We start from the raw sequence: 26,246 nt of genomic DNA on the forward strand, positions 1-26,246 counted from the left end.
CTCAAACACTGAAGTAAAATATAAATATATAAATTAATATCTTGACTGTCGTAAAAGTAAAAATACTGCTGTTAAAAATACAGAAGTATTAGTTGTGTTTAATATTGTTCATAATGTATCGTATTTGATTTGTTTTTGTTTGTAAACAGGTTTATGCTAATTATGATAACTAAACATTAACGTTGCGGCTCATGGGATTGATCTTAATTTACCTCAATGCGTTTCCTGAGGTTGGATGGGGAGTAGTAGTCGCCCGCTAGCTTATAGCATGTAGCATCCTGGGAATCAAGCACCGCGGCTTTGAGAGCACGTGTTTGTAATTGTGCATTAACGTGATGAACCAATGATTTAACTTGCTGCTAGGACCACTGATTCACAAACCTGCTTGCAGTCTGTGTTCCACCACAGTCCCCGACGCTGCTCTCAGGATTCATTTTGTTTCTGAAGATAGATTTGATTTTGTAGCGAGTAACGAAGGTTTCAGGGGAAATGTATCGGAGTCAAAGTATCAGTTTTCTTTGCAAAATGTAGTGAAGTAAAAGTAAAAGTCAACAGAAATATAAGTAGTAAAGTAAAGTACAGATACCCAAAAAAACTACTTAAGTACAGTAACGAAGTATTTCTGCTTCGTTACTGTACACCACTGCTTTTACACCATGTGGTTTACACTCGATATAAAGCAACAGAATGCATGTTTGCGCGTGTTCTGTAGCGCCACACAGCGGATACAGGAAGCGGTGCACGATTTGCAAACATTTTCCAGCATCAGGCGGCCCACGCGAGCCGGAGTCCCGCGTGGAAATAAATATATATTATTTATTTTGTTTATTAAAAAATATTATTTTTTAATCATAATTATTTTGTTTGTTTGTTTTGTTTTGTTTATTGGGGTAAATATTATAAGTAACGTTATATTGTCTGATCCACACTCCGGACCTGAAGGTGGCGGTAAAGCACCAATAAGATGGAAGCCAACCACTATAAAATCAGAAGAAGAAGTAATAGTGAGGGGAGCTGAGAGGTTTTTTGGGATAAAAGAAATGTGTTGGGAGCATATTAATAAAAGACTCTGAGAAGATGTGAAGTCAAGAGGCCCTGTGGATAGGACCGTATGATTGTACTACAGTGGGTTCCACTGTAGTACAATCATGAATCCTTTAAACTCTTTGTCTATAGACAAAGAGTTTAAAGGATTCATGAAAAACCTTAAAAAGAAACCAGAACTCATGTGTTCAGGAAACCTGCTTAAACCAGCATTGGACTTAGTTATTAAAGGATATGAAAGTATTGACAGAGAGAGGGAGGATGGAGGAGCGTGTATCATATTTATAAAACAAGGAATACCGTTTCAAGTTTTGGCGATAGGAACATAGCTGGAATATGATGATTGAGATTCAGACGATTGAGAGAAGGAACGATTAGAATTGCAAACTATTACAACCCATACTAAGAAACTGTCAATCAAATTATTGATGAATTAGCTGTACAGTTAGAAGGAAAAGTGATGTGTAGTGGAGATTTGAATGCTCATAGCACATTATGGGGTAATAGTAACGATGACAATGGAATAGTGATAGAAGAATTAATGGAGATAAAAAACTTAGTTTGCTTAAATAATGGAACCGGAACAAGATGTAACATCAGAACAGGGACAGAGCCGGCAAGAGACCTCACTAGTGTCTGAGTCATGGGCAGGAAGAAGAGGAGCAACAGTAGGAAGTGACCATTATCCAACAGTGATTGAAACAGAACTACAGACACGGTCTTTCAGCAGTGCTGCCTGTAGAAGGGTTAGTGATCAACAGACGCAGAAAGTGTGTGTTGGTGAAGAGAAAGTGTAAATGATTCCATTTGTCGAGCTCTTCTGGAGGCTGTAGAGGAGTCCATGCAGAAGAAGATGATGGTTCCTTGGTGGACGAAGGAATGTGATGAAGCAATTACATCTCGAAATAAAGCTTTTAAAGTATGAAAAATAATCGTTTCAGAACCTTATTGATTCTAAAAAGTTGCGGGCAAATCAAATGTAAGGAGGATCATCAAAAAGACAAAGAAGGAATGTTGGAGGAACGTTTGTAAGTCAATAGGAAGGAAGAGGACAATGGATACGGTGTGGAAGACGAGCATGAACGGGATTAAGAGAGTTTGGTATCCAGTCCTCAAAGCAAAACCTTTGTTAAAATACATAGTTCAGATCATATTAGTAAAAAGAATGAACCTTTATTACAGCAAGAGGACGATACCAATGATCTGCTGAACAAGCCTTTGACAGAACTGAGCCGACGGCTCGAGAAAAGCAAAACCTCGGCACCAGGCAAGGACCAGATTTGTTATCTCATGTTAAACAATCAAGTGAATCCTCTGAGGATATATTACTCGAATTATATAATAAAGTTTGGGAGGGTGGGAAATTGCCTCAAAGCTGGAAGGAGGCCATCGTAGTCCTGATACGCAAACCCGGTAAAGATTGTACGAACCCAGGAACTACAGACCAATAGCTCATCAAATATCTGCAAAACAATGGAGAACATGATAAATGACAGATGAATAGATTATGTAGAAAGTAAAGCATATTTATCCAAATCCCAGATGGATTCAGGAAAGGGAGAAGTCCTTTAGATCCAGCTTCAAGTTTAGAAGGTGAAATGAGGAAAGCAGGGAAACATGGAAGTGTGGTGTCTGACTTCTTTGACATAGACAAAGCATAATATGATGTGATGTGCAGAGAAGGGTTACGAGACTCTGCAATAGGGTATTAAGGGTCGAATGTATAGATGGATAAAGGATCTTATCTTACAAATATGTGTAGAAGTCAGAGTAGGAAAGAGCTATTGTGGAAAGGTAGCATAGTCATGACTGTTCTCCATCATGACACATGATGTGTTCCCTGAAATAGATTGTCACTATCTGCAGATGATGGGGCAGTTTGGAAGAGGGAAGAAATGTGGAATTGATAGTGAAAGTGCAGAGAGCAGTGAAGACATGAGGTTTCAGGACACAAAGACCATGTTCTTCACAAGGAGACACATTGAAGCAAAACTAGAACTATCATCATGAGTTAGAGAGTAAAACACTTTAAATATTTAGGTTTGTGGTTTGACGAGAGGATCACATGGGCTGTACATATTAATAAAGTAGAGAATAAATGTAAAAAAGTATTAAATATAATGAGGTGTTTGGTGGGAAGTGAATGGGGGGCAGATAGAAGTGCTTTGAAAGCCATACAGTGGATTCATTAGATCTACATTAGATTATGGGTGAGTGGTGTATGGATCAGCAGCAAGCACATCTCTTAAAGAACTGGATATTATTCAATATCAGGCAAAGAGAATATGCAGCGGTGCCTTTAAAACAACCCCAGCGGCTGCATTACAGGTGGAAATGGGTGAAATGCCGCTTGAACTACGAAGAACCCAGTTAGCACTGAGCTATTGGACAAATCTACAGGGACACAGCGAAGAACATCCAACACGGGGAACATTAGAACTCTGCTGGGAAAATAGAAGAAGAGACAAGAAGCTTTGGTGGACAGCAGCACAGAAAGCAACAGAACTTAACATGTAGTTCAATTAAACTTCAGTCCAACTGTCCCATTACCAACAACAGCACCGAGGATACTTCATGATGCAACAGCAGACTTTACGCTATTAAACAAGAACAACGGTCGAGAGGATCATTTAAACTGGCTGACAATACAGGCTCATATCCACAGTTACAGTTATATCCAGGTGTTCACAGATGCAGCAAAGAAGTTAGGAAACAAGGCCAGAGTGGCATTTATTGTCCCAGAATTTAATATTAAAATAGGTAAAATGATCACTGAGGGACTATCAGTGTACACAGGGAATAATGTAATATTAATAATAATGTCAGCACTACAGTGGATAGAGGACACAAGACCATTGAGGGCGATCATTTGTTCAGACTCAAATGTCAGAAATATGAGCAGCTGATTGGAGACCTCAAGATGAAGGTACGGCTGGATATAGTGGTGGTTCTGCAAAAGAACTCAAAAAGTGAGTGTTATCAAATATTATTTCAATATCTTAGATGAATTAATATTATTAAGAAACTATGAGCTCGTTGTTTTGTTTTGTTTCTTTTTCCTTTTGAATTGAATGTTGTAAAAGTAGCCTGTTGGACATCCTGATTCACACTCCAGACCAGCTGGTGGCGGTAATGCACCAATTCATTGTTAGCCAACCGCCAATAAACCTCAAAGAAGAAGAAGTGCGCATGCGTAGCATGGCAGCCTGTCGTACCCTGTGAGGGTCACTATGGTTCTGGTTCGTGTTTGAGACTCTTGGAGGTCCTGATGTTCAGGCTGGTCCTTCGGAGGTTCAGCGGGTCTCCTCTCCTCCTCTCTGCCCGCTCATGTCGCTCCTTCAGCGGCTGTCCTCCAGAGATGCCCGCTGCTCTGGTCCGCAGCACCTTCCTGGACTTCTTCCGGGACCAGCACGGACACCAGCTGGTCCCGTCCTCTCCGGTCCGGCCCAGAGGAGACCCCAGCCTGCTGTTCGTCAACGCCGGCATGAACCAGGTCAGTCAAGACCCGGTCCCGGTCCGTCCCGGTCTAACGACAAGCTGAGCTGCTGTTAGCTTACGATTTCAAAATAAGAGCGTGTCCAGTCAATGCTCGTGACGTCAACTCATATTTAGTTTACGGTAGCTTACTTTTATTTTGTAGTATTGTGTCATTTATACTGTCAGCATCTTGAGCACTGTACTTCATGTGTGCTTTAACGTTACATGTACTTGTACTTTACGTGTACTTGTACTTTACATGTACTTGTCTTGTACTTCACGTGTACTTTAGGTGTACTTCACGTGTACTTGTACTTTACGTGTACTTGTACTTTACGTGTACGTGTACTTGTACTTCACGTGTATTTAATTATAATAATGAGTAAAAACACAGAATGAATGAATATAATTATTAAAGTTATTACAATCAACGATGTTACGTGTTATTATAGATTATGCAGAATTAAACCAGTATTCCTGTGGTCTCTGGTGCTAGTTTATACCCGTCTTACTGTGGTCTCTGGTTCTAGTTTAAACCCGTCTTCATGTGGTCTCTGGTTCTAGTTTAAACCCGTCTTCATGTGGTCTCTGGTTCTAGTTTAAACCCGTCTTCATGTGGTCTCTGGTTCTAGTTTATACCCGTCTTACTGTGGTCTCTGGTTCTAGTTTAAACCCGTCTTCCTGTGGTCTCTGGTTCTAGTTTAAACCCGTCTTCATGTGGTCTCTGGTTCTAGTTTAAACCTGTCTTCATGTGGTCTCTGGTTCTAGTTTAAACCCGTCTTCATGTGGTCTCTGGTTCTAGTTTAAACCCGTCTTCATGTGGTCTCTGGTTCTAGTTTATACCTGTCTTACTGTGGTCTCTGGTTCTAGTTTAAACCCGTCTTCCTGTGGTCTCTGGTTCTAGTTTAAACCCGTCTTCCTGTGGTCTCTGGTTCTAGTTTAAACCCGTCTTCATGTGGTCTCTGGTTCTAGTTTAAACCTGTCTTCATGTGGTCTCTGGTTCTAGTTTAAACCCGTCTTCATGTGGTCTCTGGTTCTAGTTTAAACCCGTCTTCATGTGGTCTCTGGTTCTAGTTTATACCCGTCTTACTGTGGTCTCTGGTTCTAGTTTAAACCCGTCTTCATGTGGTCTCTGGTTCTAGTTTAAACCCGTCTTCCTGTGGTCTCTGGTTCTAGTTTAAACCCATCTTCCTGTGGTCTCTGGTTCTAGTTTAAACCCGTCTTCCCGTGGTCTCTAGTTCTAGTTTAAACCCGTCTTCATGTGGTCTCTGGTTCTAGTTTAAACCAGTCTTCCTGTGGTCTCTGGTTCTAGTTTAAACCCGTCTTCCTGTGGTCTCTGGTTCTAGTTTAAACCAGTCTTCCTGTGGTCTCTGGTTCTAGTTTAAACCCGTCTTCATGTGGTCTCTGGTTCTAGTTTAAACCTGTCTTCATGTGGTCTCTGGTTCTAGTTTAAACCCGTCTTCATGTGGTCTCTGGTTCTAGTTTAAACCCGTCTTCATGTGGTCTCTGGTTCTAGTTTATACCCGTCTTACTGTGGTCTCTGGTTCTAGTTTAAACCCGTCTTCATGTGGTCTCTGGTTCTAGTTTAAACCCGTCTTCCTGTGGTCTCTGGTTCTAGTTTAAACCCATCTTCCTGTGGTCTCTGGTTCTAGTTTAAACCCGTCTTCCCGTGGTCTCTAGTTCTAGTTTAAACCCGTCTTCATGTGGTCTCTGGTTCTAGTTTAAACCAGTCTTCCTGTGGTCTCTGGTTCTAGTTTAAACCCGTCTTCCTGTGGTCTCTGGTTCTAGTTTAAACCAGTCTTCCTGTGGTCTCTGGTTCTAGTTTAAACCCGTCTTCCTGTGGTCTCTGGTTCTAGTTTAAACCCGTCTTCCCGTGGTCTCTGGTTCTAGTTTAAACCCGTCTTCATGTGGTCTCTGGTTCTAGTTTAAACCAGTCTTACTGTGGTCTCTGGTTCTAGTTTAAACCCGTCTTCCTGTGGTCTCTGGTTCTAGTTTAAACCCGTCTTCCTGTGGTCTCTGGTTCTAGTTTAAACCAGTCTTCCTGTGGTCTCTGGTTCTAGTTTAAACCTGTCTTCCCGTGGTCTCTGGTTCTAGTTTAAACCAGTCTTACTGTGGTCTCTGGTTCTAGTTTAAACCCGTCTTCCTGTGGTCTCTGGTTCTAGTTTAAACCAGTCTTCCTGTGGTCTCTGGTTCTAGTTTAAACCAGTCTTCCTGTGGTCTCTGGTTCTAGTTTAAACCCGTCTTCCCGTGGTCTCTGGTTCTAGTTTAAACCCGTCTTCCTGTGGTCTCTGGTTCTAGTTTAACCAGTCTTCCTGTGGTCTCTGGTTCTAGTTTAAACCCGTCTTCCTGTGGTCTCTGGTTCTAGTTTAAACCCGTCTTCCTGTGGTCTCTGGTTCTAGTTTTAAACCCGTCTTCATGTGGTCTCTGGTTCTAGTTTAAACCCGTCTTCATGTGGTCTCTGGTTCTAGTTTAAACCCGTCTTCCTGTGGTCTCTGGTTCTAGTTTAAACCCGTCTTCCTGGGTACCGCTGACCCTCGTAGTGAGATGTCTTCGTATCAAAGAGTCGTCAACACTCAGAAGTGCGTTCGAGCCGGAGGGAAACACAACGACCTCGACGACGTCGGACGAGATGTTTATCATCACACATTCTTTGAGATGCTCGGGAACTGGTCCTTTGGAGACTACTTTAAGGTGAGGAGGAAGGAGACAGGATGAGGAGGAAGGAGACAGGAGATGGAGGAGAGAGGAGGAGGGAGAGGAGGGAGGAAGAAGGAGAGAGGAGGAATGAGACAGGAGAGGGAGGAGAGAGGAAGAGGAAGGAGAGAGGAGGGAGAGGAAGGAGAGAAGAGGAAGGAGAGGGAGAGGAAGGAGAGAAGAGGAAGGAGAGGGGAGGAAGGAGACGGGAGAGAGGGGGAGGAGATAGGGAGGAGGGAGAGGAAGGAGAGAGAGGAAGGAGAGAGGGGAGGGAGGAGGAGGGAGAGGAAGGAGAGAGGAGAGGAAGGAGACATGAGAGGGAGGAGGGAGAGGAAGGACAGAGGAGAGGAAGGAGACATGAGAGGGAGGAGAGAGATGGAGGAGATAGGAAGGAGACAGGAGGGGGAGGAGGAGGAAGGAGGGAGGAAGAAGGAGAGAGGAGGAGGAGCAGCTCTGTGTATCCTCACATGTCCTCTCGTCTCCTACAGGAGGAGGCGTGCTCTATGGCGTGGAGCCTCCTCACAATGCATTATGGGATACCTGCAGACAGACTGTACGTGTCGTACTTTGCTGGAGACACTGCGTCTGGTTTACCAGCTGACGAGGAGACTCGACTCATCTGGCTGGAGATCGGGTAGGTCTCACGGTAACCTAGACGACGGCTGATGCTGTGACCTGATTGGTTCACTGCAGGAAGAGTTTTCTATGAGAATCACCACAGATCTCGTCCTCAGGGTTCCTCCGGGTCGCCTCCTGCCGTTCGGCCTGAAGGAGAACTTCTGGGAGATGGGGCACTCTGGTCCATGTGGTCCCTGCACCGAGATCCACTACGACCACGTGGGGGGGCGGAACGCCGCGGCGCTCGTCAACGCCGACAGTCCTGAAGTGGTGGAGATCTGGAACCTGGTCTTCATGCAGTACAACAGGTTCATACAAAACCAGTCCAGAACACCGTAAACCATGAGCACTGAACCAGTCTGCTGGTTGTACTGGTCTCCTCCCAGTATAACGGGTTGTGTTCCTGTGTGTCAGGGAGGTGGACCACAGTCTGCTGCAGCTTCCCCGGTTCAGTGTGGATACTGGGATGGGACTAGAGAGACTGGTGAGCGTCCTGCAGGGTAAAAGATCAAACTACGACACGGACCTGTTCACTCCACTGCTGCACGCCATCCACCAGGTACACCAGTACACCAGGTACACCAGGTACACCAGGTACACCAGGTACACCGGTACACCAGGTACACCAGGTACACCAGGTACACCAGGTACACCAGGTACACCAGGTACACCAGGTACACTAGGTACACCAGTACACCAGGTACACCGGTACACCAGGTACACCAGGTACACCAGGTACACCAGGTACACCAGGTACACCGGTACACCAGGTACACCAGTACACCAGGTACACCAGGTACACCAGGTACACCAGGTACACCGGTACACCAGGTACACCAGGTACACCAGGTACACCAGGTACACCAGGTACACCGGTACACCAGGTACACCAGTACACCAGGTACACCAGGTACACCAGGTACACCAGGTACACTAGTACACCAGGTACACCAGTACACCAGGTACACCAGTACACCAGGTACACCAGGTACACCGGTACACCAGGTACACCAGTACACCAGGTACACCAGGTACACCAGTACACCAGGTACACCAGGTACACCGGTACACCAGGTACACCAGGTACACCAGGTACACTGGTACACCAGGTACACCGGTACACCGGTACACCAGGTACACCAGGTACACCAGTACACCAGTACACCAGGTACACCAGGTACACCAGTACACCGGTACACCAGGTACACCAGTACACCAGGTACACCAGGTACACCAGTACACTAGTACACCAGTACACCAGTACACCAGGTACACCAGTACACTAGTACACCAGTACACCAGTACACTAGTACACCAGGTACACCAGGTACACCAGTACACCAGGTACACCAGTACACCAGGTACACCAGGTACACCAGTACACCAGGTACACATAACACCGTTTGCCTAGTTACTACCCGGTGTAGTGTGGTGTGATTGACAGCTTCCTGTTGTCATGGTGATGTGTCCGTCCCAGAGGTCAACGGTGAGGCCGTACGGTGGGCTGACGGGCTCGGCGGACCAGATGAAGGTGGACACGGCGTACCGAGTGGTGGCCGACCACGTCCGCACTCTGTCGGTCTGCATCGCCGACGGAGTTCATCCGGGCATGTCGGGAGCAGAGTGAGTCACCGACCGATCGGCTGTCAGACACGGTTTGTTTCTTCGGTTATCGGTTGATTCCTTTTATTTATTACTCGGGTCTCAGGTTGGTGTTGAGGAGGGTTCTGCGGCGGGCAGTTCGGTTCTGCATCGAGGTCCTTCAGGCTCCTCAGGGAGCGCTGGCCAGCCTGGTTCCTACCGTCACCCACAGCCTGGTGAGATCCATTACCCATAATGCATCTGACCCCCTAACCAAACATATAACAGTTGTGGAAGTCATCTTCATGTCCTGTGTGCAGGGTGACGTGTATCCAGAGCTGCACAGGGAGGCAGACAGGGTGAGTAGAAGAACATCTGGAGATCTTCCAGAACAGGAAGTGGTCATCAGCAGCTGTTGTTTCTTTCAGATCCAGGACGTCATCAACGAGAACGAGGCTCACTTCCTGTCGTCTCTGCAGCGGGGCAGCAGGCTGATCCACCGGACGCTCCTCAGAAAGGACTACAAACATGGAGTCTTCTTCCCAGCCTCGGTGGCCTGGTCTCTGCACAGGGACCTGGGTTTTCCTCTGGACCTGGTGGACCTGGTGTTGGAGGAGAGGGGGGTCCAGGTGGACCGTGAGGAGCTGGACCGACTGGTGGCAGAGAACCAGAAGGTGAGGTCTCACACTCTGAACTCTGAACCGTTTGTCCGGCTCTCGCTCTCAGGTGACGTCTGTCTGTCTGTCTCAGGTGACGTCTGTCTCTCAGGTGACGTCTGTCTCTCAGGTGACGTCTGTCTCTCAGGTGACGTCTGTCTGTCTCTCTCAGGTGACGTCTGTCTCTCAGGTGACGTCTGTCTGTCTGTCTCAGGTGACGTCTGTCTCTCAGGTGATGTCTGTCTCTCTCAGGTGACGTCTGTCTGTCTCTCTCAGGTGACGTCTGTCTCTCAGGTGACGTCTGTCTGTCTCTCTCAGGTGACGTCTGTCTCTCAGGTGACGTCTGTCTGTCTCTCTCAGGTGACGGCTGTCTGTCTCAGGTGACGTCTGTCTCTCAGGTGATGTCTGTCTCTCAGGTGACGTCTGTCTCTCTCAGGTGACGTCTGTCTGTCTGTCTCAGGTGACGTCTGTCTCAGGTGACGTCTGTCTCTCAGGTGACGTCTGTCTGTCTCTCTCAGGTGACGTCTGTCTGTCTCTCAGGTGACGTCTGTCTGTCTCTCTCAGGTGACGTCTGTCTCTCTCTCAGGTGACGTCTGTCTCTCTCTCAGGTGACGTCTGTCTGTCTGTCTCAGGTGACGTCTGTCTCTCAGGTGACGTCTGTCTGTCTCTCTCAGGTGACGTCTGTCTGTCTCTCTCAGGTGACGGCTGTCTGTCTCAGGTGACGTCTGTCTCTCAGGTGATGTCTGTCTCTCAGGTGACGTCTGTCTCTCAGGTGATGTCTGTCTCTCAGGTGACGTCTGTCTCTCTCTCAGGTGACGTCTGTCTGTCTGTCTCAGGTGACGTCTGTCTCTCAGGTGATGTCTGTCTCTCAGGTGACGTCTGTCTGTCTCTCTCAGGTGACGTCTGTCTCTCAGGTGACGTCTGTCTGTCTGTCTTAGGTGACGTCTGTCTCTCAGGTGATGTCTGTCTCTCAGGTGACGTCTGTCTCTCTCTCAGGTGACGTCTGTCTGTCTGTCTCAGGTGACGTCTGTCTCTCTCTCAGGTGACGTATGTCTGTCTGTCTCAGGTGACGTCTGTCTGTTTCTCAGGTGACGTCTCTCTCAGGTGACGTCTGTCTCTCAGGTGACGTCTGTCTGTCTGTCTGTCTCAGGTGACGTCTGTCTGTCTCTCTCAGGTGACGTCTGTCTCTCAGGTGACGTCTGTCTGTCTCTCTCAGGTGACGTCTGTCTGTCTGTCTGTCTCAGGTGACGTCTATCTGTCTCTCAGGTGACGTCTGTCTGTCTCTCTCAGGTGACGTCTGTCTGTCTCTCTCTCAGGTGACGTCTGTCTGTCTCTCTCTCAGGTGACGTCTGTCTGTCTCTCTCAGGTGACGTCTGTCTGTCTCTCTCAGGTGACGTCTGTCTGTCTCAGGTGACGTCTGTCTGTCTCAGGTGACGTCTGTCTGTCTCTCTCTCAGGTGACGTCTGTCTCTCTCAGGTGACGTCTGTCTGTCTCTCTCTCAGGTGACGTCTGTCTGTCTCAGGTGACATCTGTCTGTCTCAGGTGACGTCTGTCTGTCTCTCTCTCAGGTGACGTCTGTCTCTCTCTCAGGTGACGTCCGGTCTTCAGTCAGGTGATCAGTCTCGGTTGATGTTGGACGTCCTCAGCCTGGCAGACCTGCAGCGTCTCGGTGTCCCTCCCACTGACGACGGTCTCAAATACCAGTACCGACTGGACAAGGACCGATACGGTACCACTTGTCTCTCTTTCTGCTGAACTCGTGTCTCACCTGTTCAGACAGGTAATCTTTGTTCTCCTCCTCCCAGTGTTCCCAGCATGCAGTGCAACCGTCGTGGCTCTGTATGATGGTCAGACTCTGGTGTCAGAGGTCACTGAGGGTGAGCGTTGTGGAGTCATTCTGGATCAGACCTGCTTCTACTCCGAGCAAGGGGGGCAGTCACAAGACCGGGGCTACTTCACCCGAGACGGATCGCAGGTCAGCTGCAATGCATCATGGGAAAGATGACCTGCTGTGTGTCCAGGTGAGGTCTGGCTCTAGTTGTGTGTTTTCTGTCTGTCAGGACGTCCTGTACCCGGTGGAGGCCGTGATCCTGGCAGGGGGGTACGTGGTCCATCAGGTGACTGCTGCTGACAACCTGAAGACCGGAGACCAGGTCCAGCTACACCTGGACCAGGTAAATAAGACTGTGGTCCAGAATCAGCACAACAGTGTCAGATGATGTCGTCTGCATAAAGATGGAGACTCTTGTCTGTCTGTCTCTCTGTCTCTGTCTGTCTCTCTGTCGCTCTCTGTCTCTGTGTCTGTCTCTGTCTGTCTGTCTCTCTCTGTCTGTCTGTCGGTCTCTCTCTTTCTCTCTGTCTGTCTTTCTGTCTCTGTCTGTCTGTCTCTCTCTGTCTCTGTGTCTCTCGCTGTCTGTCTGTCGATCTCTCTCTTTCTCTCTGTCTGTCTCTCTGTCTGTCTCTCTCTGTCTCTCTGTCGCTCTCTGTCTGTCTGTCTCTCTCTGTCTGTCTCTCTCTGTTGCTCTCTGTCTGTCTCTGTTGCTGTCACAGGTCCACAGATTGTCCTGTATGGTGAATCACACGGCGACTCACATCCTGAACTTTGCTCTGAGGACAGTTTTGGGTCGTTGGGTTCATCAGAGAGGATCTCATGTGTCAGCTGAGAGGCTTCGCTTCGACTTCAGTGTCACGGTCAGACAGCTGAACTCTAACTTTACATATATGTGTGCGTGCGTGCGTGCGTGCGTGCGTGCGTATATATATGTAGATATGTGTATTAGGGGTGTAACGGTTCACAAAACTCACGGTTGGGTTCGGTACGATACAGTGGAGCCACGGTTCGGTACGTTTCGGTACAGTAGAAAACTATGAATGCCAGAGAAATGTACTTGATTTTAAAATATATTTATTCATTACAACTAACATCATAAAGTTATTCTTTGACTTTGAACAATGATGGAACTATACCTGAGTGACTCATCTTCTGGGGTGTCTTCTTAGCAACACATCAGCATAAAAAACAAAAACTGCTCCTTAATGTTATGTAGTATTGTTACTTACATCTTGCAAAAGAGATGTTTAATCTCAATGGGACTACCTGGTTAAATTCATTTTTTAAATTTTTTTTTTATTCAAACGTATTCGGTTCGTCATGCGTACCGAACCGTGAGCCTCGTACTAAACGGTTCAATACGAATACGCGTACCGTTACACCCCTAATATGTATGTATGTATGTATGTATATATGTATATGTATATATATGAATATGAATATGTGTGTGTATATATTTATCTGTTTACATTCACCTGTATATATTCAGGTAAATACATACAGTGTGTATTTATTCTTCGTCCTCAGAGTTCTCTGGACGTTTCTCAGCTGCAGCAGGTAGACAGGTGTGTTCATGACATCATCTCAGCCAATCACATCGTCCACAGCCAGGAGCTTCCTCTGCAGGAGGCCAGGAGGATCAAGGGACTGAGGACAGTGGACGAGGTGAGCCTATCTCACTGCCTGTCTCACTGCCTGACTGTCTACAGGTGGACTGACTGTCTCTCTGTCTACCTGTCTGTCTGCAGGTGTATCCGGACCCTGTTCGGGTGGTGTCTGTGTCTGTAGCGGTCTCTGAACTGGATGATGAGACGGAGAGAGAGACGTCTGTTGAGCTCTGCTGTGGGACGTAAGACTGTAACACATCTGTCCAGCCATTCACCTGTCCACCCGTTTACCCGTCCACCCGTTCACCCGTCCACCCGTCCACCCGTTCACCCGTCCACCCGTTGCTGACTGTTTCTTAGCAACACATTTAACAGAAAGATGTCCAGCAGGTTGAGACACAAACTGAGTTACAAACCGCAAAGTTTTTCTTCTTCTAGTTCATACTGCACAAAGTACTTAATGCTGCATGTAGCAGTAACTGGGTACGCACTACAAAACGTGTTAAACAAAACTTTTTAAATGTGTTAAACGTGTTAAACAAAACGTGTTAAACAAAACGTGTTAAACAAAACGTGTTAAACAAAACGTGTTAAACAAAACGTGTTTAACAAAACGTGTTAAACAAAACGTGTTAAACGTGTTAAACAAAACGTGTTAAACGTGTTAAACAAAACGTGTTAAACGTGTTAAACAAAACGTGTTAAACAAAACGTGTTAAACAAAACGTGTTAAACATGTTAAACTAAATGTGTTAAAGGTGTTAAACAAAACATGTTAAACGTGTTAAACAAAACGTGTTAAACGTGTTAAACAAAACATGTTAAACGTGTTAAACAAAACGTGTTAAACGTGTTAAACAAAACGTGTTAAACGTTGTGACAGCCCCCGGGGTGGCAAGGGGGTTTCACGACAACACGGACCAATAAACACAACCAGTCGGTAGATAAATGGTGCAAGTGAGGTTTTTACTGAATATAGAGAGTGGATAGAGGTAGGATAGACACTCAACAATACACTGTCCGCTTTCCAGAGGGATGGTCGGTGTTCACTTCCACGGTTCGGTGCACAACGGGTATTCCTCATACGGTCCAGGGCGCGGGCAGGAGCAGGGTAGTCGTACAGGCAGGGGTCGGGAGCCGGGCGGGTAGTCAGACGTTCCAGGGTGATCAAGGGGTAAGGCAGTTGTCTCCAATGGGTTTGCTTTTTCTCCGTCTCCTTCCACTCCTACTCTCTCCTAGTTTCCTGTGTCCGGGGCCCTTTTATAGTCCCCTCCTCCTCCTCTGATAGGGTGTGGTCGCTCCCTCGTCTCTCCTCCTCAGGTGTTGCTTGTTGGGCTGATGGTGGTTTGGCGCTCTTTTCCACTCCCTGACATGGGGGCTCCGCCTCCATGTCAGGCAATATCGTCCCTCTACCACTTCTCCTCTGAGGTTGCCCCTCCGGCTGCCACATACCCCCCCCCTTAAATCCGACCTGGGGGGAGGACTGCTCCAGGAACCTAGGGCGTCCCGTCTTGACAGGGCGTCCGCGTTTCCATGAGCGGCCCCGGATCTGTGGACAACAGAGAAAGCATACGGTTGAAGGGATAAAAACCAGCGGGTGACCCGGGCGTTATTGTCTTTTGAACGGGACATCCATACCAGGGGGGCGTGGTCCGTGACCAGGGTAAAGTGTCGTCCCAGCAGATAATATCTCAACTCCCCCAGAGCCCATTTGATGGCCAAACATTCCTTCTCGACCGTGGCGTATCTCGTTTCTCTCGGTAATAATTTTCTGCTTACGTATGTGATCGGGTGCTCCTCTCCATCCCTCAGCTGGGACAGGACGGCACCCACCCCGGTCTCGGAGGCATCCGTCTGTACCACCAACGGTTGCGTAAAGTCCGGGGTCACCAGCACTGGTTCAGAACAGAGTACTTCCTTCAGCTTCTCGAAGGCGTCCTCGGTCTCTGCCGTCCATACGATCCGATCTGGCAGCCGGTTTTTTGTTAGGTCCGTCAGGGGTGCTGCAAGAGCAGAGAACTGGGGAACAAACCGTCGATAGTAGCTAGCTAGCCCAATGAATGCTCGTACCTGTTTCTTTGTGCGGGGGCGGGGCCATTCCCGGATCGCCTCGACTTTCCCTACCTGGGGCTTGACGCAGCCGCGGCCGATGGTGTACCCCAGGTAGTCAGCTTCCCGGAGGCCGAGGCGACATTTCTTGGGGTTGGCTGTCAGCCCCGCCCCTCGCAGAGCTTTCAGGACGGCTTCCAGTCTTTGGAGGTGAGCCCCCCATTCCTCCCCGTGCACGACGATGTCGTCCAGATAGGCTGCCGCGTATTCTCGATGGGGACGTAGTACCTGGTCCATCAGTCTCTGGTACGTGGGGGGGGCTCCGTGGAGACCGAACGGCAGCCTCTTATAGTGGTACAGTCCCATGGGAGTAGTGAAGGCCGTTTTTTCCCTGTCTTCGGGGGCTACTGCCACTTGCCAGTAGCCTTTAGTCAAGTCGAGGGTGGTTATGTATCTGGCCCTCCCGATGCGCTCTATCATCTCGTCCACCCGGGGCATCGGGTAGGCATCGAATTTTGAGATGGCGTTGAGCTGCCTAAAGTCATTGCAGAACCTGACTGAGCCATCGGGTTTCGGAACCAACACTATAGGGCTGCACCACTCGCTCGTCGAGGGTTCGATGATGTCGGCCTCCAGCATACTCTGTACCTCCCTCTCTATCGCCCCCCGGCGGGCTTCGGGGATGCGGTACGGCCTTAGCTTCACCTTCTTCCCGGGCTCGGTGATTATCCGGTGTTGCACCAGTGTGGTGTATCCGGGGTCCGGGGAGAACACGTCCCGGAACCGATCCACCATTTCCCGGACGTCCTGCTTCTGCCGGGGGGTCAACTCTTCTCCCACGGGTACCTCGACTGGCTCCGTTTTTCCTGGGAGGGTAGAGAGAGAGAAACAGAGCATGGCATCCCTACGCACCCATTTCTTGAGCAGGTTCACATGATAAACCTTCGTCGGGTGCCTCCGACCTGGTTGCCGGACTCGGTAGTTTACCGGCCCCAATTTCTCCATCACTTCATACGGCCCCCTCCATCGGGCTAGAAACTTACATTCCGCCGTGGGTACCAGGACCAACACCCGATCCCCTGGGTTAAACACTCGGGGTTGGGTTCCCCGGTTGTACACGCGGGCTTGGGCCGCCTGTGCCTCGGCCATGTGTTCTCGGACGATGGGCCAGAGGGATGCCATCCTCACCCTCATCTCCTCGACGTGGTCCACCATGGTGCGGTAGGGGGAGGGTTGGTGTTCCCAGGCTTCTTTGGCCAGGTCGAGTAGCCCCCGGGGTCGTCGACCGTACAGGAGCTCGAAGGGCGAGAATCCGGTAGATGCCTGGGGCACCTCTCTGATGGAGAACATCAGGAAGGGTAGCAGTTGGTCCCAATTCTTCCCGTCCTGGTCCATGGTTTTTTTCAACATTTTTTTCAGTGTCTGGTTGAATCGTTCTACTAGTCCGTCCGTTTGGGGGTGATACACCGACGTCCTCAGTTGGGTCACCTTCAGCATGCCACACAGATCCTTCATGATCCTAGACATGAACGGGGTTCCTTGGTCGGTGAGAATCTCCTCCGGTATTCCGACCCTGGAAAACAACATCACCAGCTCCCTTGCAATGCCCTTGGTGGCCATAGAGCGTAGGGGAATGGCTTCGGGATACCGGGTGGCGTAATCCACTATCACCAGGATGTACCTGTGTCCCCGGTTGGTCTTGGGTAGTGGCCCCACTAGGTCCATCCCGATCCTGCTGAAGGGGACGGTGATGATCGGCAGGGGCACCAGCGGGTTTCTGTGATGGGGTTGTGGGGCCACTTGTTGACATTCGGGGCAGCTCCGGCAGTAATCCTCCACGGCCTTTTTTATTCCGGGCCAGTGGAACCTGGCCCTCACCCTTTCCAGGGTTTTCTCCACTCCTAGATGGGCACCTAGGATATGGGAGTGGGCTAACTGGAGGACAGAGGGTATGAAAGGACGTGGTACCAGTAACAACCTGAGGGGGGCCCCGTCCCTTATTACTACCTGGTAGAGGAGCCCGTTATAAATGGAGAAATGTGTGGGAGGGAGGTCTCTTACCCCGTCCAGTGGTCGTCCGTCTACGGCGGCCACCTGCCGAAGGGCGTGGGCTAGGTTGGGGTCCTCCAACTGGGCCGTCCCAAACCTCCCTGTGAGGGGCCCGGGTAAGATGGGCTCCTCCGGGTCCTGGGGAAACAGCCCGGCCAGCTCCTCTTCTTCGAGGGAGGGGGTATCTGCCTCCTCGGGGATGGGCGGCGCCTCTCCTTCGGGCTCACTGGGGCTGGAGGGTCCGTCGTTCTCGACGGCTGTGGCATATACGTCCTCGGGGTTGGGTTGGGTGGCCTCCACCAACGCCCGGGCCACGGCACTGGCGACTCCTTCCGATAGGGGATCGGTGGAGATCTCCTCCCCCAGCCCACAGATGGCTTTCTTCTTGTACTTTCGGTGAGGGGTCGTACCTGGTTTCACCACCAGGCTGCGCCACAGCTCCTGGAACACGGGCAGGTCTCGGCCGACCAGCACCTCTACGGGGAGTCCTTCCACTACTCCTGCAGTGCCGACGTATCTACCCCTCGTCGTGTATATCTCGAGGGCGGTGGTGGGGTATTCGCGGGTCTCCCCATGGATGCACGTGACCGCTCGGGTGCCGGTTAGGAGCGGGTACTGAGCAAACGTAGGTCTCACCAAGGTAATAGCGCTCCCGGAGTCCACCATCGCGGAGGCGTCGCGGCCGTTTACTTTGACCGGGGTGAGGGGCATGTGGTCCTCGTGAGTGGCCCAGCATCCGGTAATCAGTCCGCATGGGCGACTCCCCTCACTGGCCGTGGGCATGGGTGCGTCCTGGCGGTGAGGACATTCCCAGGCGATGTGCCCGATCTCGCCGCAGTGGTAGCACCTCCTCTCTTCCGGTCCAAACGCCGGCCGACGTCGGGGAAAGCCTGGGGGAAAGGAGGGAGACACATAGGTAGTTTCCTCCGTTCTCATCTTTTCTTTGCGGGTGGACCCCTCCACTTTCGGGTTTCTTCCCCCACGCACTAACGCTTGTGCTGCGTGGTAACCCTCCATGATCTCTACCAGTTCCTCGAGGTTGCGGGGGTTTCTCTGGCCGGCCAATTTTTTTGCCTCATACGGGAGGGATCTAAGGAATTTGTCCATGACGACACGATCGGTGGGCGACACCTCGGTTGGCTCTGCGTGCAGCCAGGCCGTCGTAATCCTCTTGATCTCATGCATCTGGGCTCGCGGAGAAAGGGAGGTGTCATATGTCCATTCATGAAATCGTTGTGCCTTTATTAACAGCGTGACCCCGCATCGCTGTAACGCTTCCGCTTTCAACACCCGGAAGTCAACTTTTCCAGCGCGCTCTAAGTCCTGATACGTTACTTGCGTTTCGTTGATCAAAAAGGGGGCTATCAACTCAGCCCAGTGCTCTTCTGGCCATTTTTCCCGGAGTGCCGTTGTCTGGAATATCTGAAAAAACACTTCAACATCGTCAGCTGCCGTCTGCTTGAGAAGGAAGCGCGCTGGGTTGGCTTTCTCCACGGTACGTTGCTCCTGTTGTGTCTGTAACATGCCCTTGATTTCGCTTTGCATCGCCTCCGCGCGTTCGGTTTGTACCTCCATATACTTCTCCATGTGTACTTGCTGTTGGTATTGTTGTTGCTGCTGTGCTTGGAGGATTTGCATTTGTACTTGCATGGCTTGTTCGTGGCGTTTTTGGGTTTCCTGGTTGCTAGCGATTAGCCCCGCTAGCAGCTCTTGAAATGGCACCGGGGTGGCCATGCTTACTGGGTCGGTCGGTCTATCGGTCAGTGTTGCCAGAACCGGACTGTGCCCACGTTCTCCACCAAATTGTGACAGCCCCCGGGGTGGCAAGGGGGTTTCACGACAACACGGACCAATAAACACAACCAGTCGGTAGATAAATGGTGCAAGTGAGGTTTTTACTGAATATAGAGAGTGGATAGAGGTAGGATAGACACTCAACAATACACTGTCCGCTTTCCAGAGGGATGGTCGGTGTTCACTTCCACGGTTCGGTGCACAACGGGTATTCCTCATACGGTCCAGGGCGCGGGCAGGAGCAGGGTAGTCGTACAGGCAGGGGTCGGGAGCCGGGCGGGTAGTCAGACGTTCCAGGGTGATCAAGGGGTAAGGCAGTTGTCTCCAATGGGTTTGCTTTTTCTCCGTCTCCTTCCACTCCTACTCTCTCCTAGTTTCCTGTGTCCGGGGCCCTTTTATAGTCCCCTCCTCCTCCTCTGATAGGGTGTGGTCGCTCCCTCGTCTCTCCTCCTCAGGTGTTGCTTGTTGGGCTGATGGTGGTTTGGCGCTCTTTTCCACTCCCTGACATGGGGGCTCCGCCTCCATGTCAGGCAATATCGTCCCTCTACCACTTCTCCTCTGAGGTTGCCCCTCCGGCTGCCACAACGTGTTAAACAAAACGTGTTAAACAAAACGTGTTAAACGTGTTAAACAAAACGTGTTAAACGTGTTAAACTAAACGTGTTAAAGGTGTTAAACAAAACATGTTAAACGTGTTAAACTAAACGTGTTAAAGGTGTTAAACAAAACATGTTAAACGTGTTAAACAAAACGTGTTAAACAAAACGTGTTAAACAAAACGTGTTAAACAAAACGTGTTAAACAAAACGTGTTAAACAAAACGTGTTAAACAAAACGTGTTAAACTAAACGTGTTAAACATGTTAAACTAAACGTGTTAAAGGTGTGAAACAAAACATGTTAAACGTGTTAAACAAAACGTGTTAAACAAAACGTGTTAAACTAAACGTGTTCAACAAAACGTGTTAAATGTGTTAAACAAAACTTGTTAAACGTGTTAAACAAAACGTGTTAAACGTGTTAAACAAAACGTGTTAAACAAAACGTGTTAAACAAAACGTGTTAAACAAAACGTGTTAAAGGTGTTAAACAAAACGTGTTAAAGGTGTTAAACAAAACGTGTTAAACGTGTTAAACAAAACGTGTTAAATGTGTTAAACAAAACGTGTTAAACGTGTTAAACAAAACGGGGTAAACGTGTTAAACAAAACATGTTAAACGTGTTAAACAAAACGTGTTAAACAAAACGTGTTAAACGTGTTAAACAAAACGTGTTAAACGTGTTAAACAAAACATGTTAAACGTGTTAAACAAAATGTGCTAAACAAAACTTGTTAAACAAAACGTGTGAAACAAAACATGTTAAACGTGTTAAACAAAACGTGTTAAACAAAATGTGTTAAACGTGTTAAACAAAACGTGTTAAACGTGTTAAACAAAACATGTTAAACGTGTTAAACAAAATGTGCTAAACAAAACTTGTTAAACAAAACGTGTGAAACAAAACATGTTAAACGTGTTAAACAAAACGTGTTAAACAAAACGTGTTAAACAAAACATGTTAAACGTGTTAAACAAAACATGTTAAACAAAACATGTTAAACGTGTTAAACAAAATGTGTTAAACGTGTTAAACAAAACGTGTTAAATGTGTTAAACAAAATGTGTTAAACGTGTTAAACAAAACGTGTTAAATGTGTTAAACAAAACGTGTTAAACGTGTTAAACAAAACGTGTTAAACGTGTTCAACAAAACGTGTTAAATGTGTTCAACAAAACGTGTTAAACGTCTGAAACAAAACGTGTTAAACGTGTTAAATAAAACGTGTTAAATGTGTTAAACAAAACGTGTTAAACAAAACGTGTTAAACAAAACGTGTTAAACAAAACGTGTTAAACAAAACGTGTTAAACAAAACGTGTTAAACAAAACGTGTTAAACAAAACGTGTTAAACAAAACGTGTTAAACAAAATGTGTTAAACAAAACTTGTTAAACAAAACGTGTGAAACAAAACATGTTAAACGTGTTAAACAAAACGTGTTAAACAAAAGTGTTAAACGTGTTAAACAAAATGTGTTAAATGTGTTAAACAAAGCGTGTTAAACGTGTTAAACAAAACATGTTAAACGTGTTAAACAAAACGTGTTAAACAAAACGTGTTAAACAAAACGTGTTAAAGGTGTTAAACAAAACGTGTTAAACATGTTAAACAAAATGTGTTAAACGTGTTAAAGGTGTTAAACAAAACGTGTTAAACAAAATGTGTTAAACAAAACTTGTTAAACAAAACGTGTGAAACAAAACATGTTAAACGTGTTAAACAAAACGTGTTAAACAAAACGTGTTAAACGTGTTAAACAAAATGTGTTAAACAAAACGTGTTAAACAAAACGTGTTAAACAAAACGTGTTAAACGTGTTAAACAAAACGTGTTAAACGTGTTAAACAAAACGTGTTAAACGTGTTAAACAAAACATGTTAAACAAAACGTGTTAAACGTGTTAAACAAAATGTGCTAAACGTGTTAAACAAAACGTGTTAAATGTGTTAAACAAAATGTGTTAAACGTGTTAAACAAAACATGTTAAACGTGTTAAACAAAACGTGTTAAACGTGTTAAACAAAACGTGTTAAACGTGTTAAACAAAACGTGTTAAATGTGTTCAACAAAACGTGTTAAACGTCTGAAACAAAACGTGTTAAATGTGTTAAATAAAACGTGTTAAATGTGTTAAACAAAACGTGTTAAACAAAACGTGTTAAACGTGTTAAACAAAACGTGTTAAACAAAATGTGTTAAACAAAACGTGTTAAACATGTTAAACAAAACGTGTTAAACAAAACGTGTTAAACTAAACGTGTTCAACTTGTTAAACAAAACGTGTTAAACGTGTTAAACAAAACGTGTTAAACAAAACGTGTTAAACAAAACGTTTTGACGGTGTTAAAGGTGTTAAACAAAACGTGATAAACAAAACGTGTTAAACAAAACGTGTTAAACGTGTTAAACGTGTTAAACGTGTTAAAGGTGTTAAACAAAATGTGTTAAACGTGTTAAACAAAACCTGTTAAACAAAACGTGTTAAACGTGTTAAACAAAACGTGTTAAACAAAACATGTTAAACAAAACGTGTTAAACAAAATGTGTTAAACGTGTTAAACAAAACGTGTTAAATGTGTTCAACAAAACGTGTTAAACAAAACGTGTTAAATGTGTTCAACAAAACGTGTTAAACGTGTTAAACAAAACGTGTTGAACGTGTTAAACAAAACATGTTAAACAAAACGTGTTAAACGTGTTAAACAAAATGTGTTAAACGTCTTAAACAAAACGTGTTAAACGTCTTAAACAAAACGTGTTAAACAAAACGTGTTAAATGTGTGAAACAAAACGTGTTAAATTAAACGTGTTAAATATGTTAAACAAAATGTGTTAAACTAAACGTGTTAAACAAAACGTGTTAAACATGTTAAACAAAACGTATTCAACAAAACATGTTAAACAAAACATGTTCAACAAAACGTGTTAAACAAAACGTGTTAAACAAAACGTGTTCAACAAAACGTGTTCAACAAAACGTGTTCAACAAAACATGTTAAACGTGTTCAACAAAACGTGTTAAACTAAACGTGTTAAACGTGTGTGGCGTGTGTGATGCCTATCGGTACAATTGGGAGCACTTTGCCAGTCTCCTAGGGGCATTTAGGACCTGCCTGCCACAGTCTGAAAACTCCTCTGTTCCTGCAGCACCATGTTTTCGTTTTATTGAGTAATAAATGTACCCATTTCCCTTTTAAAAACCCGTGTGTCTCCCGTTTTTGTCACGCGTCACGGCCCGGCTTCAACGTGTTAACCATGAAACCATGTGTGTGTTCAGTCACCTGCTGCAGACCGGCGCCATCGAGGATCTGCTGATCGTGTCTGAGAGACAGATGGTGAAAGGAATCAGTCGCATCATCGCTGTGACGGGACGGGAGGCCAAACGGGTCAGTGACGAACATCACACACACGTGATTCACCCGTCTGTCCGCCACTGAGAGACGGCCAGTAGCCTGGTTAGCCTAGCTTAGCACAAACAGCTGCATGTTTTTACATCTTCAGTGTTAATAAACAATTTCAAAGTGTATCTCTTTATTACATGGTTATTGTTAATAAACATAAATGTTAATAGATCAGATTCTGTTATTATCCTCTCTTGTGTTCCACCAGGTTCTAGTTTAGGGATGCTTGTTTTCTCTGCTTTTCTTAACACTTCCATAAATCAGTTGTAATGGTCTGGTTTTATACATTATTTTCTCTGGTCATATGTATTGATTTATTTCAGTTTGTCTGATGTTCATGTTGTTGCCTTCAGGCTCGTGAGGAGGGTCACATGTTGTCTCAGGATGTGGACTCTCTGTCAGCCAGACTGACAGGCTCCGCCCCCTCCGGCCTAGACGCCGCCCAGCGTCTCGCCAAGGAGGTCGGGGTCCTCTCTGATGTAGGTACATTACCCATGATGCACTGCAGCCTCTGAGATGATAAAGGGTACATCCCAAGTCTCTTATTGCATCCCCGTTTCCCTCACTTGCGTCCTTTCCTTGCGTCTTAGTCCCTCCCACCAGGGATGCATGGAGGAAACCATGCGAGGAGAGAGGAACGAGGAAATATGTTTTAGGAGACATGAGACGTCCTTTCCTCAGAAGCGTCACGTGAAGCGACGTCTGTTTCTGATGACGGAGGATCAGCTGATCACAGCTGGAGAGACTTTAGATAAGTTAGTGTCTGTTCACATGACCACTGTACTTAATAACAGTAACTAATAATATAATAACTAATAAAGACACACAGTGATCACCACTGTACTTAATAACAGTAACTAATAATATAATAACTAATAAAGACACACAGTGATCACCACTGTACTTAATAACAGTAACTAATAATATAATAACTAATAAAGACACACAGTGATCACCACTGTACTCAATAACAGTAACTAATAATATAATAACTAATAAAGACACACAGTGATCACCACTGTACTTAATAACAGTAACTAATAATATAATAACTAATAAAGACACACAGTGATCATCACCAAACTCATCAAACACTCAGGAATGATGTATAAAGTGTTTAGTCTCTCAGATCTCTCTGACTTTAATTGTATTCATAATAAAGTTATTGAGGGAAACATCAGATCATGAAAACACAAATCTATCTAATAAATGTAGAAAGTTGTTTGTGGTCCTTTTGTTGTTCAGACGACAATGAACATTTATTTAAACCAGATGTTGAATCACAAACCTCATCAAATATAAACTAGAGTTTAATCTGTGATCTGTCTTCACTCTGGTGTTAAACTCAGTCAGTCAGTCCGATCGGCTGCAGCGTCCAATCACATGACTGATGAACCATGAGGGGGCGTGTCGGCCGGTAAAAGACTTCCTGGAAGTCTGTTCTCGTGGGTCCGCCTCACGGCTCCTCCGAGGTCCCTCCTCCCTCCTCAGAGCTACGTTAGCTTTGGGACGGCCGTCAATATGGCGGCGCAGAAACAACTTCCGGTTCAAGCGAGGATCGAGGAAACGACAATTAAGAGACTTGAGAAGCACCCGAAGTGTGTCCTGTGTTCCTGTTCAGTGACTGGTCGTGCTTGGCCCTGTGTTGTGTCTGTCAGGCTGTAGATAACACCCCCATCCCTCAGTGGCAACGCAGAGATCTGCAGAGTCGACTCCGAGCTCTGCAGAGGACCAGTAACACTACCGTCAGGAAACTGGAGACTAGAGAGGTGAACACACACCTGAGACACTCCTCAAACTCAGCTTTGACAGATGAGACATACCTGAGTCTCACCTGAGCATATAATACAAAGTGTTTGACTTGACGGACCCTCAGGTGTGTCTGTGTCCTTCCTCTGACTGTTTTCCCATCATGCTTTGCACAGGCTGCGGTGAAAGCTCAGGCTCTGCTGGAAAAGAACGGCTGGAAGAACCTGCAGGTGGATTCTGTGGAGACGGACTCTCTGTCGGTAAGATCAATCAACCTGATCAATAACTCCCACACCTGTGTGTGGTCACACCTGTGTGTGGTCACACCTGTGTGGTCACGTCTACCTGTGTGTGGTCACACCTGTGTGTGTGGTCACGTCTACCTGTGTGTGGTCACACCTGTGTGGTCACGTCTACCTCTGGTCACAGCTGTCTGTCGTCTCCTGTCAGATTCTGATGAAGACGGTGAATCAGCTGAGCGCTGCGGCTCCTCACAGTCACGTGATGCTACTCGCTCACCAAAGGCATTCTGGGAAGGTTCTGTGTGCCTGTCAGGTCCCCAAGGTAACGAAGACACACCTGTCACTGACATCACAGGGGGGCAGGGCTTCACTTGAAGCGTCTCATTGGCTGTTCTCTCCCTCAGGACTCGGCGGCCCTGTCGGCGTCTGATTGGGCGAGGGCGGTGTGTCGTCACCTCGGGGGGGGCGCCGGGGGCTCTGTGCTGGTTGCCAAGGGAACGGGAAGCAGCGGTGACATCGCAGAGGCTCTGAGGTGGGCGGAGGAGTTTGCGCGCCAGGAAACACAACGATGATGTCACAAAGTGAGAGATGACATCACAGGGCACAGCTTGGGAGGGGCGGGGCTTCCCTTTGCTGCTGTCACTCACTGAAGGGCTTTCATGAACTGTTAGCACGCTAATGGTTAGCTTTGTTAACATGTAGTTTGTGCTGCTATCGTACTAAAGGCACAGGTGACAGAGGCCCCGCCCGGGACAGAAGTGTGAAGGTGTATTATTTATAATTGATATTTTATAAATCTGAACTTTACATATTATTTTACAATAAATCACTGCTCATTCACCTATTTACTGT

The 26,246-nt window shown here is 47.0% G+C and overlaps 1 protein-coding gene across 1 annotated transcript; it reads left to right on the forward strand.

Moving 5' to 3' along the window:
• The first annotated feature begins 4,232 nt into the window (after positions 1 to 4,232).
• aars2 (alanyl-tRNA synthetase 2, mitochondrial (putative)) lies at positions 4,233 to 26,234 on the forward strand. Its single transcript, XM_079279124.1, has 21 exons — positions 4,233 to 4,537; positions 7,024 to 7,212; positions 7,704 to 7,849; positions 7,950 to 8,141; positions 8,248 to 8,392; positions 9,311 to 9,456; positions 9,542 to 9,650; positions 9,735 to 9,773; positions 9,843 to 10,088; positions 11,661 to 11,799; positions 11,876 to 12,045; positions 12,131 to 12,244; positions 12,621 to 12,761; positions 13,429 to 13,566; positions 13,650 to 13,750; positions 23,280 to 23,388; positions 23,757 to 23,882; positions 25,062 to 25,172; positions 25,329 to 25,412; positions 25,603 to 25,716; positions 25,799 to 26,234. The coding sequence occupies exons 1-21, from the start codon at positions 4,313 to 4,315 to the stop codon at positions 25,964 to 25,966; spliced, it is 2,952 nt and encodes a 983-aa protein (XP_079135250.1). The 5' UTR covers positions 4,233 to 4,312; the 3' UTR covers positions 25,967 to 26,234.
• The last annotated feature ends 12 nt before the right edge of the window (positions 26,235 to 26,246 follow it).

Source organism: Melanostigma gelatinosum (assembly GCF_949748355.1).
Source record: "Melanostigma gelatinosum genome assembly, chromosome: 11".
Lineage (NCBI taxonomy): Eukaryota > Metazoa > Chordata > Actinopteri > Perciformes > Zoarcidae > Melanostigma > Melanostigma gelatinosum.

Excerpts from the sequence above, each read along its gene's own strand:
- aars2 (XM_079279124.1), top strand. The coding sequence starts at position 4,313 with ATGTTCAGGCTGGTCCTTCGGAGGTTCAGCGGGTCTCCTCTCCTCCTC. Across the intron at positions 9,457-9,541 it reads CCGGGCATGTCGGGAGCAGA|GTTGGTGTTGAGGAGGGTTC; the intron begins GTGAGTCACCGA and ends CTCGGGTCTCAG. Across the intron at positions 12,046-12,130 it reads TCACCCGAGACGGATCGCAG|GACGTCCTGTACCCGGTGGA; the intron begins GTCAGCTGCAAT and ends TCTGTCTGTCAG.